An 18041-nucleotide genomic window follows, 5' to 3' on the forward strand; every position below is an offset into this window, starting at 1 on the left:
CAGTCAAGAACAGCTCAAAATATCCCAGGGCCGAACCGATCTGAGCTGTTTCAACCTGAACTCCAGACTGGGAGGTGAAAGGGGGAACTAATGGTGCGGCTGAAGTTGGGGACTGCCAATCAGGGTTTGCCAGCACCTCAGGGACTCTAGGGGGTCTATGGGCCTGGCTGCGACGGGGTAACTATTGCACATGCCACAGCACCAGCTTCAACTGCCCTTCTGGTGCTCGCCACTTCACAGTGTTGTACGGCAGTGCTGGTACTAGGTCCAGGGTGGGCTGCGCTGCTGGTGTATGCCTCACCATGTAATCCGACAGCGCCAGCCCCACTCTGCTGCCCTTGAAGCGGATCCTGCGCAACCTGTAGTGTAGCAACACGGGGCAGGGTACGCCTGGTGCTATCGGGGACCTCAACCTCCTCGTCCGAACTTTGGGTCAGACTGCCACTGCTTTCTACAGGTTCATATTCTGACCCACTAGATTCGTCAGATGAGGGTTCCCATTCCTTATCCGACGATCAGAATCCTGTAGGCCTCTTCAGAAGAATAACCCTCGTTTGACATTTGGACTACTAAATTTAGGGGGTATTCCCTGAGACTACCCAAGAAAAAAAGAGCAAGCCTGTCTTACAAATGGGAGGCTAGCGAAGTATCGGAGGCCGCTGCGATTGATAAAAAATATCAAAACTGTTTTTGTTTTTTTTTATCTCCGCAGAGCTTGGAAAGGGATTGTGCAGTGTTCAAAAATACATTTTTTGGCACTGCGGCGGGGCACTGGGTGAACGCACGTGTGAGCGACCGATCAGGCCTGATCGGGCAAACACTGTTTTGAGTGGAGGGCGAGCTAAGGTGACACTAATACTATAATAGATCTGACTGTGATCAGTTTTGATCACTTACAGATACTATAAAAGCACAAATGCTGATAATCAGCGAATCAGTGACTGCGGTGCGGTGGGCTGGGCGCTATCCGATTGCCAACTACCTAACCAAGGGGCCTAAACTATCCTAAAAGCTATCAGTCAATACCAGTGAAAAAAAAAAAAGTGACAGTTTACACTGATCACTTTTTTCCCTTTCACTAGGTGATTGACCGGGGCGATCAAGGGGTTAATTGGGGTGATGGAGGGTGATCTGGGGGCTAAGTGAAGTGTTTGGTGTACTCAATGAACTGTGCTCCTCTGCTGAGACCAACCAACGAAAATTATCAGCAGAGGAGCACAGCAGCCATTTAACACCTTATATTTATAAATATAAGGTGTTAAATGGCCTGTGATTCGTTTTAAAAAAAATCATCAGCCTGCCAGCGATGATCATTGGCTGGCAGGCTGATGATGCAACCCCCCCTCAAACTTTTGCCGGCCCGCGATGCGCATGCGCAGGCCGGCTTTGAGCGTCATCTTGCGAGATGGCGCGTATATGCGCGATTCTGCCTGAGACTTTCGCCTCCGGACCGCGATCCTGCGTTAGGCGGTCCGGAGGCGGTTAAGTAACTGTCTTCATTTAGATTTCATTTTACAAGCCACTGAAAGCCACTGTGGGAGTTGGTGACCAGAGCCCTCAACAACCACTACAATAGGGGACCTCCTGCCAAAATGTACATTAGGGTACTTTCACACTAGCGTTATTCTTTTCCGGTATTCTGCAGCATTCTGTTCAGTATGCATTCTGATGTCTTCAGTTCAGTCCCTTTACGGTATTTGCCGGAATGCCGGTTTCGGCATAAATTCCCATTGAAATGTATTAATGCCAGATCTGGTACAAAGTTTTCCGGGAAACCGGATCCGGGTTCCTAGTCTGCACATACTCAGACCTTTAAAAATACGAAATAAATAAATACCGGATCTGTTTTTCCAGATGACACCAGAGAGACGGATCCGGAACTTCAATGCATTTGTCAGTTGGATCCGGATCAATCTACAAATGATATCCGTTTGCATACGATGCATGTGAATATTGTTATTTTAGATTTTCTAAGCCTGTTAAAGTTTCATGCTATATTAACGTTACCTCTAGTCAGAAAGCTATAAATATGCTCCTACCAGTGAGGCGAGTTTACACCCCTTTTCCCTCCATCTCAGTAATTCAGATGTTCTTCATGTCTAATATGGGAGTATACTTGCAATACAATAAGTGTCATTATCCACTTGCTTCATATACAGGTCCTTCTCAAAAAAATAGCATATTGTGATAAAGTTCATTATTTTCTGTAATGTACTGATAAACATTAGACTTTCATATATTTTAGATTCATTACACACAACTGAAGTAGTTCAAGCCTTTTATTGTTTTAATATTGATGATTTTGGCATACAAAAAAAATTAGCATATTTCATCCAACCAATAAGAGAAAAGTGTTTTTAATACAAAAAAAGTCAACCGTCAAATAATTATGTTCAGTTATGCACTCAATACTTCGGTGAATCCTTTTGCAGAAATCACTGCTTCAATGCGGCGTGGCATGGAGGCAATCAGCCTGTGGCACTGCTGAGGTGTTATGGAGGCCCAGTATGCTTCGATAGCGGCCTTAAGCTCATCCAGTCTCTATGGGGTTCAGGTCAGGAGAGTTGGCAGGCCAATTGAGCACAGTAGTACCATGGTCAGTAAACCATTTACCAGTGGTTTTGGCACTGTGAGCAGGTGCCAGGTCGTGCTGAAAAATGAAATCATCTCCATAAAGCTTTTCAGCAGATGGAAGCATGAAGTGCTCCAAAATCTCCTGATAGCTAGCTGCATTGACCCTGCCCTTGATAAAACACAGTGGACCAACACCAGCAGCTGACATGGCACCCCAGACCATCACTGACTGTGGGTACTTGACACTGGACTTCAGGCATTTTGGCATTTCCCTCTCCCCAGTCTTCCTCCAGACTCTGGCACCTTGATTTCCGAATGACATGCAAAATTAGCTTTCATCCGAAAAAAGTACTTTGGACCACTGAGCAACAGTCCAGTGCTGCTTCTCTGTAGCCCAGGTCAGGCGCTTCTGCCGCTGTTTCTGGTTCAAAAGTGGCTTGACCTGGGGAATGCGGCACCTGTAGCCCATTTCCTGCACACGCCTGTACACGGTGGCTCTGGATGTTTCTACTCCAGACTCAGTCCACTGTTCCGCAGGTCCCCCAAGGTCTGGAATCGGTCCTTCTCCACAATCTTCCTCAGGGTCCGGTCACCTCTTCTCGTTGTGCAGCGTTTTCTGCCACACTTTTTCCTTCCCACAGACTTCCCACTGAGGTGCCTTGATACAGCACTCTGGGAACAGCCTATTCGTTCAGAAATTTCTTTCTGTGTCTTACCCTCTTGCTTGAGGGTGTCAATGATGGCCTTCTGGACAGCAGTCAGGTCGGCAGTCTTACCCATGATTGCGGTTTTGGGTAATGAACCAGGCTGGGAGTTTTTAAAAGCCTCAGGAATCTTTTGCAGGTGTTTAGAGTTAATTAGTTGATTCAGATGATTAGGTTAATAGCTCGTTTAGAGAACCTTTTCATGATATGCTAATTTTTGGAGATAGGAATTTGGGGTTTTCATGAGCTGTATGCCAAAATCATCAATATTAAAACAATAAAAGGCTTGAACTACTTCAGTTGGTATGTAATGAATCTAAAATATATGAAAATCTAATGTTTATCAGTACATTACAGAAAATAATGAACTTTATCACAATATGCTAATTTTTTTTGAAGGACCTGTACTTGATGGCATTTACTTGGGAATTCTTGTTCTATCTCAGGGATCAGCAACCTTTAGCACTCCATCTGCTGTGAAACTATAACTTCCAGGATACAAACATACTCAGCTGTTACAACTCCTACAGAAGAGAATGGAGCATTCTGGGAGTTGTAGTTTCTCTAGCTCCTAATATACACAACTCACAAAAAGTTAGGGATAATTGGCTTGTGGGTGAAATTTCAGGATGAACCTCAAATGCACTCTAACCTTTACAGGTGAACTTAATGTGACATTCACTAAACTTTTGAATGCATATGCCCAACTGTTTAATGTTTCAGTACTTTTTGCACAACTTGCTGTCCTCTAATAAGGAGTTGAACGGCAAAATTCACAACAGGTGTTTGATCCATGAATCGCACAATAAATTTCACGATTCATTTAGATTTGGCATTTAAACAGTCCTCCTCATCATGCTGTTCACATTTTGACATCATGAGACCAAGACACTTAACAATTGGTCAACAGTACCTCGCCATTGCGATGCTTCTAGCAGTATGTTCTCAGACACAAGTGGCCACTGAGCTTAGCGTGTCACAGCATGTCATCAGCAGGTTGCAACAGAGATACTGAGAGACTTAAAGGGTCACATAAAGGCATAGAAGTGGATGTCCTTCGGCCACATCCCACACCGATGATCGCTTTATTGTGAACAATGCCCTGAGGTACCGGATTATGAATGCCACACAACTCCAGGCACATTTAAGGGAGGAGAGAGGCACCCAAGTGTCACGTCGGACCATTTATAACCGTTTACATCAGCGTGGTCTGCACGTTAGACGACCTGCCACACCACCAGGCACAGGAGTCGTCTTACATGGGCCAGGGACTAGGTACCAGTGGGGCTCAGTGCTGTTCACTGATGAAAGTCATTCACGCTGAGCAGAAATGATGACTGCCAACAATGTTTTCGATGTCAAGGAGAGCGCTATGCATCAGCCACTGTTGTCACCAGATGAGGCTTTGGTGGTGGTCGTGTTACAGTGTGGGTAGGTGTGTCTAGTCAATACAGAACTGCCCTACACTTTGTGAATGGTACAGTGACAAGACCATACTACTTGAACAACATCATTAATCCAGTCATTGTGCTTCTGCATGAACAATACAATTTCATCTTCATGGACAACAATGCACCAGCTCATCGAGGTTGCATCATTAGGAAGCAGCTGCTAGAGACTGGGGTACCTCAAATGGAGTGGCCTGCACTTTCTCCAGACCTGAATTCCATTGTAAACCTATGGGATCAGCTGAGTCGCAGTGTAGAGGCTTGTAAGTCTGTACCCCAGAACTTCAATGACCTGAGGTCCGCCCTTCAAGAAGAGTGGGATGCCATGCCTCAGCAGACAATAAGTCGACTTGTGAACAGCACGAGATGTTGTCAAGCTATAATTGATGCTCAAGGCCACAAGTTTTTGAGACACTGACATTTTTTGTGGGAGTATACCCACCACTGTTGTTGGCTATTGTTCCAATAAATTGCAGAGTGAACGTTTTACGTTTTCCATAAATTTCACCCGAAAGTCAAATATCCTTAACTTTTTTTGAGTAGTGTATGCACCAAACCACAACTTCCACTGCAATTATTTTACGTTTTTGAAGGTTCAATCCAAGGCCATGGATTTTGAAGGCCATGTAATGAGGAAAACAGTGGGCATTCCAAATCATACATATTAAAGTATGGGTCTAGGGCTGAAACGATTATTCGAATAACTCGATTAAATCGAGTCAAAAAATTAATCGATGCAGTTTCCCTGCATCGAGGAATCGTTTACATCACGTGATCACGGAGCGGGAGTGAAATAAGCGTCTCACTCACCGCTTCCGTGTCCTCCGGAGGCCAGAGAGGCAGGACGTGCGCTGTGGCCGCCGGTCGCTCCTTCTTCTGTCTGTGCGGCGGATTGCTAATGCTTACAGCATTAGCAATGCGCCGCACAGACCTATGAGAAGGAGCGACCGTCGGCCACAGCGCCAGTGAGTATAATGCGCTGCTCTCTGCTCACTAACATACCATGGCAGCCAGGACTTCAGCAGCGTGACTCCTGGCTGCCATGGTAACCAATCGGAGCCCCAGCATTACACTGCTGGGGCTCCGATCGGAACTGACACTGCCACCAATGATGGGGGGGAGGAGGGGGACCCTGTGGCCACTGCCACCAATGATTAATACTGGGGAGGGAGGCAGATCAGAGGCTGGGGGGGGAGGCAGATCAGAGGCTGGGGGGAGGCAGATGGAGAGAGAGTGGTTAATTGAGGCTGCAGGCACCACCTTGGCATGTATAAAGTTATTGGTTTAGAGAGGGGTTAATGAAGGCACCTCCAAGGTGCTTTCATTAACCTCTTCAAACCAATAACTTTATACATGCCTAATGCCAAGGTGCTTCCATTAACCTCTCCAAACCCAATGGGCATGTATAAAGTTATTGGTTTGGAGGGGTTAATGGAAGCACCTTGGCATTAGGCATGTATAAAGTTATTAGCCCCTTCAAACCAATAACTTTATACATACCTAATTACGTACGTTATTTTAAGTAGCTTTTTCTTATTAGATTACTCTATGAATCGAGAAATATAATCGATAGAATACTCGATTACAAAAATATTCGTTTACTGCAGCCCTATATGGGTCTATCTGTATGCATGCTTGAAGAGAGCAAAGACAACTCTAAACCAAAATGGCAATGATGTCAGTGACGTTGCTATAAAAACAAAGGTTATGAGTCAGTAATCAACATAGAAGCTTACCACTGTCACTGTAATCATCAACCAATATAATTTCTTTTATGAGATGAACGGGACTCTTTTTTAATACACTGAAAGAGGAAAAAAATAAAAAGCTCAATTAGCCACCACAATATCAGAACAAATAAAAAAATATATACTATATGGCCAACAAAGAACTCCTTGCCAGAAGATGCAACTAGGGGGAAGTTACCGCATATCAGCTTCTTCTGGTGGATACAGGCATCCAGAATGTTATCAGTAACTCTATGGAAGTGTGCATCAAACAAGCACTCTTCCCATTTATCATTTGTTAACATGCAAGGTTATTGGGCAGAATGGTACAGAGTGCCACTTTATGAAGTGTGGGTAACAGAAAGGATGGAAATGGACAGCTACTATTCACAATCTAAAACACTGTAAAGATTAAGAGACTGGGTTTATGCTAAACCCCATTCACATGTCAAAAAGGTACTGTAGTATTCTAAACCTGCAGCATGCTCAGCTCCTCTGTACATTACCTGGATATGAATTAAAATAGGTGTATTGTACAGATATTGGTGTCAGTAAGAATTAGATGCACATACACCAGGACAAATATACTGTATTAATAATTCAACAATAAAGCAGTAGTACACGTACCCCTTTTAATATTTTAAGAATATGTTGCCAATGAAGTGTATAGAATTAGCATTAATTGAACATAATAGACCTATATGATATTTAAAATTACCTATTTATGCAGACAAGGTGTGTTAAAACGTACAGATTACCAATGCTTCCGTGCATACAGAGGGTTAGGACTTTATATGCACTAAACTATAGGTGAGCCAGAACCACCTCCCACACCAAGCGATATACCAATGAATGTCAATCAATTTGGAAGGAAATGCCTTTACAAATTCTTAGTCTGTAATGTGAATTAGTACAGTCCACTATACTCTACATAATCATCAGTTCCCCCTCTCTGATGACAGTCTCTTGGTGGGTGGGCAGGGATAAGAGAGACCACATGAAAAAGCTGAGCTCTATGGCAGCACGTGACTTTTCTACGCTGCATGCTACCAGCATTAAAGTGTAAGATAAACTGTAAGTGACAGATCACCGATTTCAGCACGTCTGCCACTACTTCAGGCCAGATGCACACAACCGTATTTTTTTTCCCCGCATCCAAAACAGCATTTTTTATGAATTGGAAGCGAACCTATTCAAAGGGGCTGCAAAAAATGCAGATGGCATAATATGTGCTGTCCACATCAGTATATATGCATGTCTCACGAAGAAATAGAACATGTCCTATTTTTGTCCATTTTGTGGACGAGAATAGGCATATAGACAATGGAGTCTGCAGAAATTGTGATATGCACATGGCCAGTATTAGTATTTTGCGGATTCATGGTTTGGGGACTGCAAAATACATAGTCGTGTACATGAGGCCTTATGCTGTGAGTAAGGGCAGGTTATCTTTAAACCCTTTATCATATGTACAGCACTTCAAAAATAGATTATAAAACAAAAATAATAATAGAGTGCTAGACCATCATCAAAGTAAGCCCACCCCACACTAGCAGTACCCTACTAGCACCCCCGAACAGCATATTATCTTCAATGCTATCCGTGTTGGACTGGCATCCCTTAGATCCACCAGGGGAAATAATTATTGGAGACAAACCCTCATATCATCCATAAAGTCTAACAGGTTTTGATTCAAAGGATTAGACCAGGCATCCTCAAACTGCGTCCCTCCAGCTGTTGTAAAACTACAACTCCCACAATGGCCTGCTGTAGGCCAATACCTGTAGGCTGTTGGGGTATGCTGGGAGTTGTAGCTTTGCAACAGCCGAAGGGACACAGTTTGAGGATGCCTGGTTTAGACCCTACTGACAAGTGACTTGCTCCAAAAGGTAGCTCTTAATGGGTTTTTCATCTGGACCCTTGGAGTCCACTGTGGTATCACAGCTTGGGCCCACTGGAGGATCCTCTGGTTACTAGTGGGACAGTCTGACGCTGCACCACAACCAAGCGACCCCTCTTTATGAGACATTCTTGCAAACAGAAGGTACTACAGAAGTTCTACCCTCTGAAAGATAGTAATCCCCCAAACATCACATTAAACATCATCACTCTGCAACACAACTCCATTTTGGATCAAGAATCATGTGACATCGAATTTCATCTTATGTCAAGTGATTCTAGTAGCAAAGGTAGTTAGCAGCTACCCTAGTGTAAGAGCCATGCAGCAGAACAGTCATACTGTGCCAGCAGCTTACACACACACCTACTCACCTGATTACTGTGCGGAGTAATGCAGACCTGGCCTCATTATGAAACGTTATGACAACACTGGTTGATGGTAGATCAGTCCGCCAATGTTTCCTATGACATCTTCAACAGGAAAAAAAAAAATATTTTAGCATTTGGGTTAAAAAGATCTCTGCTTTTAGTTTTTTAAACTTAAGACGACCCTCTCAGTCTAAAGGAGCAGGCACATAAATTATCGGCTCTGGGTAGCAGATCTACACAAAACAGCTCTATGTGGATAAGCAATCCCTAATCTTCATACTGGGGAGATGATCGCTGCGTGTAAATGCACCACTTCACCTCCACTTCCTTCCCGACAACCTGCTGCTCATGGTCTCGTCTAAATCACCATTATACACAAAATGCTATTAATCACTGGTAACACCTCCCTCGTATACTGAAAGCTGTTCATGAGGGGTGGTCTTAAAGGGATCGCACAATGATTTATAACGATGACCTATCCTCAGCATAGGTCATCAATATCTGATCGACACCTGGTACCCTGGCAATCAGCTGCTTGATGAGGAGGCGGCGCTTGCATAGCCATTACAGTACTCGACATCTCCTGTGGAGCGGCGGCATAATTACAAGTCCCTGCTCCATTTAGTTCATATTAGGGAACATTCACACAACTGTGTGTAATCCTTTCCGATTTGTGGTCCCCAAATAACGGAACCGTGTCTCCGCATTTTGCGGAAACTCCTTTGCTTCGCTGCACTTCAAATTCCTGCTGGGAATCTCAATCTCTGGGATAGTCAGACAAATGTGTGAAGTGATATCTCAGAGAAGCGGTGATGCCCACCCCCAAGGAGGAAGATTGGCTACATATCACCAAGGGTTTCCAAAATTCTGCACAGTTTCCTAATTGCATTGGGGCACTTGATGGCAAACACATACGTGTTAAGAAGCCTGCTCACTCAGGGTCACGGTACTTTAATTACAAACAGTACTTTTCTGTGGTGCCGTTAGCTTTGGCTGACAGTAATTACAGGTTTGTAATTGTCGATATCAGACGCCCGCATCTTATGTACTTCCACTATGGGTGAGCGACTTTGCACCAGTGAGCCCGACCAGAGCCCAGAATACTACCCGGATGTGCAGGTCCCCCGGCTCCATTTGTAATCATCGCTGATGAGGGGTTTACATTATCACCCAATATGATGCGCCCCTACCTCAGACGCGATTTAGACAACCGAAGTGCATATTCAACTACCAATTGACTCGTGCCCGTTGGTATGTGGAGTGCACTTTTGGAATACTTTCTGCTAAGTGGAGAGTATTCATGTTGTCTATGCAAATGGCTCCGGAAAAGGTCACCCTGGTGATCCAAGATTGTGTTGTTTTACACAATTTCACCAGGATTCACGATGCGTCCTTAGATGCAGAACTGCTTCAAAACTTGACTACCACACCTGTCATTTTTCAACCAGTCCGACATGGAACCGCTGGACTAGCTGTTTAGAAACACTATGCGGACTACTTTTGCAGTCCAAAGGGTGCATTGTCGTCCCACGACATTTTTTAGTTAGTTAGTTCCCGCTTTATTTGTAGTGATAGTTTAGGGACTCGAAAACAATTTGAACCCTTGATGTGGGCTTGCGGGCTGGGGTATTATTTGTAATCATATATTTAAAAAATGTTAACATTTCTTCATGGCCTGTAAGCGCTTTTGGAAATTCTAAAAGAAAATAGACCATGAAATATTTTTTATATAAATTACTCTCATATTTAGAGTTTTAATTGTACTAAAAATAACAAAAATACCCTCTAATACCACATTGTCATAAACCATAGTTTTTTTTCCATAATATATATATATATATATATATATATATATATATATATATATATATATATATATATATATATATATATATAAAGTAAATATAGATGTAATGAGAAGCCCACCAGAGGAGAGGGGAAGATGGTGTGTGCTATATCGGAGTGTGAGGAGGAGACTGTGCGATACCGGAGTGGGCCCCTCCAGGAGCAGTGGGCCCTGTCACTTGTCCGGGTATGCTGGGTGCTGGCGCCAAAATATCAGCTACCTGCAGACTAAAATTCACTAACAAATACTATTATAATAATACAAATTTGAAGAAAAATGATGATTTGAATAAAATTTGTATAAACAAACAAAAAAATAATAAATAAATTCACAAATCAAACAATTCGCGTGTGTATGGACCACTTCCCCTGTACACTACTGGTGCAGACGTTGAACTGATTGGAAGTGTCTGGGCAGGCACTGCATGCTAAGACATGGTTGGTGTTGAAGGTATACCAGATCTTGGTTGAGATAACATGTTAGGAAGTAGGTAGATAAATAGCGGCTCACACAGATAGGTGCTCTCACTAGTACGTGATTCACCCTAATCACAGATTGGTTTAAAAGAGAATTATAGATATAGTGGGCACTCAATATCTGGACATATATAGTGGATGCAACATATTTATTCAAATAACTTCATCATGTATAGGCGCACAATAAAAAAATCTGTACAGTACAGACCAAAAGTTTGGACACACCTTCTCATTCAAAGAGTTTTCTTTATTTTCATGACTATGAAAATTGTAGATTCACACTGAAGGCATCAAAACAATGAATTAGCACATGGGGAATTATATACATAACAAAAAAGTGTGAAACAACAAAAAATGTGTCATATTCTATGTTCTTCAAAGTAGCCACATTTTGCTTTGATTACTGCTTTGCACACTCTTGGCATTCTCTTGATGAGCTTCAAGAGGTAGTCACCTGAAATGGTTTTCACTTCTCAGGTGTGCCCTGTCAGGGTTAATAAGTGGGATTTTTTGCCTTATAAATGGGGTTGGGACCATCCGTTGCGTTGTGGAGAAGTCAGGTGGATACACAGCTGATAGTCCTACTGAATAGACTGTTAGAATTTGTATTATGGCAAGAAATAAGCAGCAAAGTAAAGAAAAACGAGTGGCCATCATTACTTTAAGAAATGAATGTCAGTCAGTCCGAACAATTGGGAAAACTTTGAAAGTGTCCCCAAGTGCAGTCACAAAAACCATCAAGCGCTACAAAGAAACTGGCTCACATGCGGACCGCCTCAGGAAAAGAAGACCAAGAGTCACCTCTGCTGCGGAGGATAAGTTCATACGAGTCACCAGCATCAGAAATCGCAGGTTAACAGCAGCTCAGATTAGAGACCAGGTCAATGCCACACAGAGTTCTAGCAGCAGACACATCTCTAGAACAACTGTTAAGAGGAGACTGTGTGAACCAGGCCTTCATGGTAGAATATCTGCTAGGAAACCACTGCTAACGACAGGCAACAAGCAGAAGAGACTTGTGTGGGCTAAAGAACACAAGGAATGGACATTAAACCAGTGGAAATCTGTGCTTTGGTCTGATGAGTCCAAATTTGAGATCTTTGGGTCCAACCACTGTGTCTTTGTGCGATGCAGAAAAGGTGAACAGATGGACTCTACATGCCTGGTTCCCACCGGGAAGCATGGAGGAGGAGGTGTGATGGTGTGGGGGACACTGTTGGGGATTTATTCAGAATTGAAGGCATACTGAACCAGCATGGCTACCACAGCATCTTGCAGCGGCATGCTAGTCCATCCGGTTTGCGTTTAGTTGGACCATCATTTTTTTTTTCAACAGGACAATGACCCCAAACACACCTCCAGGCTGTGTACGGGCTATTTGACCATGAAGGAGAGTGATGGGGTACTGCGCCAGATGACCTGGCCTCCACAGTCACCGGACCTGAACCCAATCGAGATGGTTTGGGGTGAGCTGGACCGCAGAGTGAAGGCAAAAGGGCCAATAAGTGCTAAGCATCCCTGGGAACTCCTTCAAGACTGCTGGAAGACCATTTCAGGTGACTACCTCTTTAAGCTCATCAAGAGAATGCCAAGAGTAAGCAAAGCAGTAATCAAAGCAAAAGGTGGCTACTTTGAAGAACCTAGAATATGACATTTTCAGTTGTTTCACACTTTTTTGTTATGTATATAATTCTCTTTGAATGAGAAGGTGTGTCAATAAAAAGAAGGAAGTACACAGTATATGTATGTTCCGTGATCACTCAAAAACGCAACCAATTTCAACGAAACTTGGTATACACATCCCTTGCGCCCCAAAAATGACCTACATTAGCCAATACAAGCCTGCAAGTCTCTCTCTTCATATCCCAACTGCCATACACACGGTCACATGTCCTTATCAGCCAATAGAAGCTCGCAGGCCCTTAGTCACCACATGCACATAGTATTACTCCAGGTTTCCATAACAACCCAGACATTTCCCTCACTGCTGTAGGTCAGCTTTAGGTTAGGGCTACACAACAGCAATAAGTCTCACAATACATAGGGCACAACTACACTGCTACATGTGTTGCACAACAATTTTTATAATGATAGTCTATTTTGTTGCACTGCGACGCAACAGTCACATAGAAATCCACCTTGGATAGATTTTATTGTGACTATGGTGTCACAGCATGTTGCAGTGCGACACCATAGCCTATTATAAAAATTGTTGCGCAACACATTTTGTTGTGTAGCCTTACCCTTAAAGGGGCAGGGCACTGTGGAGGTCACTTAAGGGGGCAGGGGCCATTATTAAAAGGGCAGCTGCTGTAGAGCTCACAGTTAAAGGTGTGGGCACTGCGGAGGTCACTGTTAAGGGAGCGGGGTACTGTGGAGGTCACAGTTAAGGGAACGGGGTACTGTGGCAGTCCCTGTTAAAGGGACGGGTGCTGTGGAGGTCTCTGTTAAGGGGGCGGACCCCTGAGGAGGTCACTGTCAAGGGAGTGGGGTGCTGTGAAACTCACTGTTAAAGGGGCAGGCTGCTGTAAGGGGCAAAGTTAAGGATAGGCTGCTGTGGAAATCCCATTTTATGGAAACGGGGGCACTGTGGGGGTTAATGTTAAGGGGTGGGGGAGCTGTGGAACTATTAAGGGGAGGATACTGTAGATATCTTTTAACGACACACACAAACATTAAATGAAATAGATTAAATATACCCGTGTGAAGCCGGGTCCTTCTGCTAGTAAGCAATAAAATTCAATTTGTATTTGTAGTGCATTTTTAATGATGGAATCACCAGTAACTCCAGTGATATGCATGTTCTAAAAAATACAATAAAGATTCTTGTTGACCCACTAAGTTGTCCAATAGTTTCATGGTCTGGTTCTGTCTTTTGCTATATTTTTGAATAAGATCCTCAGAGCTTTTTCTGTGCAGAATAGATCTTATATAAGGAACACTACTCTTTTTTTGCTTAAACTTGGCAAGATAGATTTAATCGATTATGATGGGGCCATACTAGTGTACTTTGATGTACTAAGTCTCTATACTTCCATCGATTATAACTTAACGTTAGAACTTTCAGATAAATGCAGTGATTTTATACAAGCATTGTTGGAGATTGAGGTACAGCAATGGGGTCCAATGTGGACCCTACTTACGTCAATATATAAATGAAGACATTGGAGGAGGATTTTGGATGTTTAAGTGATTTAGAAGGACGGGAGACTTTCTCTAGTGAAGACCATGGACTTAATGTCTGTTAATTTCAGGATGAGGATTTATCTCACTTCACTAGATTGTCAGCACAAGGCTAGAGTACAAGAATTGAAGGGGATCTGTCACCTGGATAATCAACATTAAAGTAAATGTATGTCCTTACAGCACTTCAGACAAAAACATATGGAAAGGTGGTCTGAAGTGCTGTAAGGACATACGTTTGCTTTATTATTTTTTATCCAGGTGACAGATTCCCTTTAAGGCATGAAGTACTGGTCAATAATACTACCAGGAAGAGAGATTTGGAAATAATTCAATTTGTCTCTACTTAGAATGAGCTGAGTATTAAGATAGGGGGACATCTGAAAACAGTGAACAATGTTGGGTGGTTGCTTGAGAAATGTTCCAGAACTTGCTAAACTTCCACAGTTCTCTTATCATAGTCTATGGGTTAAGCCTCATTCACACGTCAGTGTTTTGTTCAGCGATTACCATCAGTGATTGTGAGCCAAAAGCAGGATTGGAGCCTCCACAGACATAAGGTATAAGGGAAAGATCTGCTCCTCTTCTGTGTTTAGAATCACAGATTTTTTTTATTTGTAATATGGAAATTTGTTTTGTATCTTTTACTGTGCCTTTGTAATTTGATGTATGTACATGAAACACAAAATTTGGTGACGTGGATTAACTCATCATCGCTATACTACTAGGCTAGTTTCCTAATATGAGAAAAAGATCTGGCAGGCAATTCTGGTACTGAACAACATTGCGGAGCTCTGTGGATATGGCGTTGCCTATACTCAGCGGTATTTGTTCGGCCAAATCATTGCCTATTGCCACTGCAAGATTTCTGCCGGGCTTCATTATAGTCAATGGGGTCAGCGGGAATTCCAGTACCGTCCGGCAGGGCTTTTTTTCCTCAGAGAAAAGGTGGTGGAACTCAGCCCCCCCTCCCCTGGCTGATCTGCTGCCAATACCCGCCTCCTGTATTAAGGGTTAATTATCATTGGTGGCGCAGTGCCCCCTCCCTCCTCAACCCCCCCATTGGTGGCAGTGGCCACAGGGTCCCCTCCTCCTCATTGGTGGCAGTTTCTGATCAGAGCCCCAGCAGTGTAATCCTGGGGCTCCGATCGGTCACCAGGATGCTACTGAAGCCCGAAAAGTCCAAACTTAAAATATTTTAAAAAATCTGCGCGATTCGCCATTTTTTAAAATGCGGAATGCACGTGGCTTTTTTTTATTTATTTTTTCGCGTGGTATTGAATGGTATCGATTATCGCAATACTTTTTTATGGTATCAAAACCGAATAAAAATTTTGGTATCGCAACAACTCTACCTTAGACAAAAAAAATAATAAAAATCTTCTGGTATCAAAGCCCTTCACAGTATTGAAACATACTGAAAAAACTAATATTGCATTATTGATTGTTCCACCATTATGCATGGGTGGTGATCAGGGGCGTATTTTGGAGAGTAGGAAATCAGAGTGGATTTAAGCCATACAGGTTGAATGTAGACTTCAAAGCTGATGCAGTATTTCCTCCGTTCAAAACGCAGTTCAGTGACTGAACTGAAGACATCCTTAATGGATTTTTCTCCATTCAGAATGCATGGGGATAAAACTGATCAGGTCTTTTCCTGAATTGAGCCCCTATGACAGAACTCCGTGCCGGAAAAGAAAAACGCTAGTGTGAAAATACACTTCGAATATGATTTTCTCTAATGTTAAATTGAAACGTTGCAATCAATTTTGGTTGAATAAAATTTTTCTTTTTTTTTTTTTTTTTTTTACTCTTGCAGAGTGCTGCCATTTTTCAACATTTTCAAAAGCTTGGATTCTTGAGCCAAGTTTCTCAGACTTCACCTCACTTTACTTGGTTTATCCTAGTGATGTTATTTTTTGTTACTAGCTTTTAAACAAAACACAGCTTATATCTCAAGCTGTTATATAGCTGTTAGTGGCAAGAACTTCTCATACATTCTTGTGTACTTGAGCACCACCCTGCAACAGACACCATCGACAGCGAATTGGTTAAAGGGATAAAAATCTTTTTTTTTAATTTAGAACACTTAATCAGAATACAAATAAAAATAACAGACAAAAAAACTGCCTTATCTTTCTTGCTCCCCTTCTGTCCTTTATTACAATTACAGTATATTCTTCTCTTAGTCTGCATCTATGTCACCCCAGCCTCCCCCCGCTAGTGTATGTCAGCCAAGAAGTTTAGGTTAGGAGGAGGGAGCTGGGTTTAGGCTTCATAGTTTGTCTTCACAGTGAGCATGGTAATTTTGTTGGAAATAAACTCTTAATGGCCCTTTACACAGGCCAAGAATTACAGATTATCGCTAACGAGCGCTCATAGTTACACTCATTAATGATAATTGGGCAGTGTAAATGTATCGCCGATTAAGAGATAAACGAGTGGAACACTCGTTCATTGGGTGATCTGATCATTCATGATCATGCAGTGTAAACACTATCTCCTGCCGGCAGATGACGAGTCAGTATGGAGAAGAACTATGGCATTAGCAGCGGTCTCCTCCGCTAGCAATCACCAGATTGTCCCGACAATCTGCTGTAATATTGTCCTGTCAGGAAGGGGTTAATTACAAACAGGATTCCAAAAAAGTTAGGACACTAAACAAATTGTGAATAAAAACTGAATGCAATGATGTGGAGATGGCAAATGTCAATATTTTATTTGTAATAGAACGTAGATGACAGATCAAACGTTTAATCCGAGTAAATGTATCATTTTAAATGAAAAATACCTTGATTCAAATTTTCACGGTGTCAACAAATCCCAAAAAAGTTGGGACAAGTAGCAATAAGAGGCTGGAAAAAGTAAATTTGAGCATAACGAAGAGCTGGAAGATCAATTAACACTAATTAGGTCAATTGGCAACATGATTGGGTATAAAAAGAGCTTCTCAGAGTGGCAGTGTCTCTCAGAAGCCAAGATGGGTAGAGGATCACCAATTTTCACAATGTTGCGCAGAAAGATAGTGGAGCAATATCAGAAAGGTGCTACCCAGCGAAAAATTGCAAAGACTTTGCATCCATCATCATCAACTGTGCATAACATCATCCGAAGATTCAGAGAATCTGGAACAATCTCTGTGCGTAAGGGTCAAGGCAGTAAAACCATACTGGATGCCCGTGATCTCCGGGCCCTTAAACGACACTGCACCACAAACAGGAATGCTACTGTAAAGGAAATCACAGAATGGGCTCAGGAATACTTCCAGAAACCATTGTCAGTGAACACAATCCACCGTGCCGTCCGTCGTTGCCACCTGAAACTCTACAGTGCAAAGAAGAAGCCATTTCTAAGCAAGATCCACAAGCTCAGGCGTTTTCACTGGGCCAGCGATCATTTAAAATGGAGTGTGGCAAAATGGAAGACTGTTCTGTGGTCAGACGAGTCACGATTCAAAGTTATTTTTGGAAATCTGGGACGCCATGTCATCCGCACCAAAGAGGACAAGGACAACCCAAGTGGTTATCAACGCTCAGTTCAGAAGCCTGCATCTCTGATGGTATGGGGTTGCATGAGTGCGTGTGGCATGGGCAGCTTGCATGTCTGGAAAGGCACCATCAATGCAGAAAAATATATTCAGGTTCTAGAACAACATATGCTTCCATCCAGACGTCATCTCTTTCAGGGAAGACCCTGCATTTTTCAACAAGATAATGCCAGACCACATTCTACATCAATCACAACATCATGGCTGCGTAGGAGAAGGATCCGGGTACTGAAATGGCCAGTCTGCAGTCCAGATCTTTCACCTATAG

General features: G+C 42.8%; 1 protein-coding gene across 2 annotated transcripts in view; it reads right to left on the reverse strand.

Annotated features, from left to right (window-relative positions):
* The window catches only part of GALNT2 (polypeptide N-acetylgalactosaminyltransferase 2), a 134298-nt gene that overhangs the window by 51338 nt on the left and 64919 nt on the right, over positions 1-18041 (reverse strand). For both annotated transcript variants that reach the window (XM_044289816.1, XM_044289815.1), the window contains 2 exons: positions 8725-8823; positions 6463-6530 (listed from right to left, as the gene is read on the reverse strand). In XM_044289816.1, the coding sequence (XP_044145751.1) occupies positions 6463-6530; positions 8725-8823 (167 nt within the window). The remainder of the gene's footprint in view (positions 1-6462; positions 6531-8724; positions 8824-18041) is intronic.

Source organism: Bufo gargarizans, chromosome 4 (assembly GCF_014858855.1).
Source record: "Bufo gargarizans isolate SCDJY-AF-19 chromosome 4, ASM1485885v1, whole genome shotgun sequence".
NCBI classification, from domain to species: domain Eukaryota; kingdom Metazoa; phylum Chordata; class Amphibia; order Anura; family Bufonidae; genus Bufo; species Bufo gargarizans.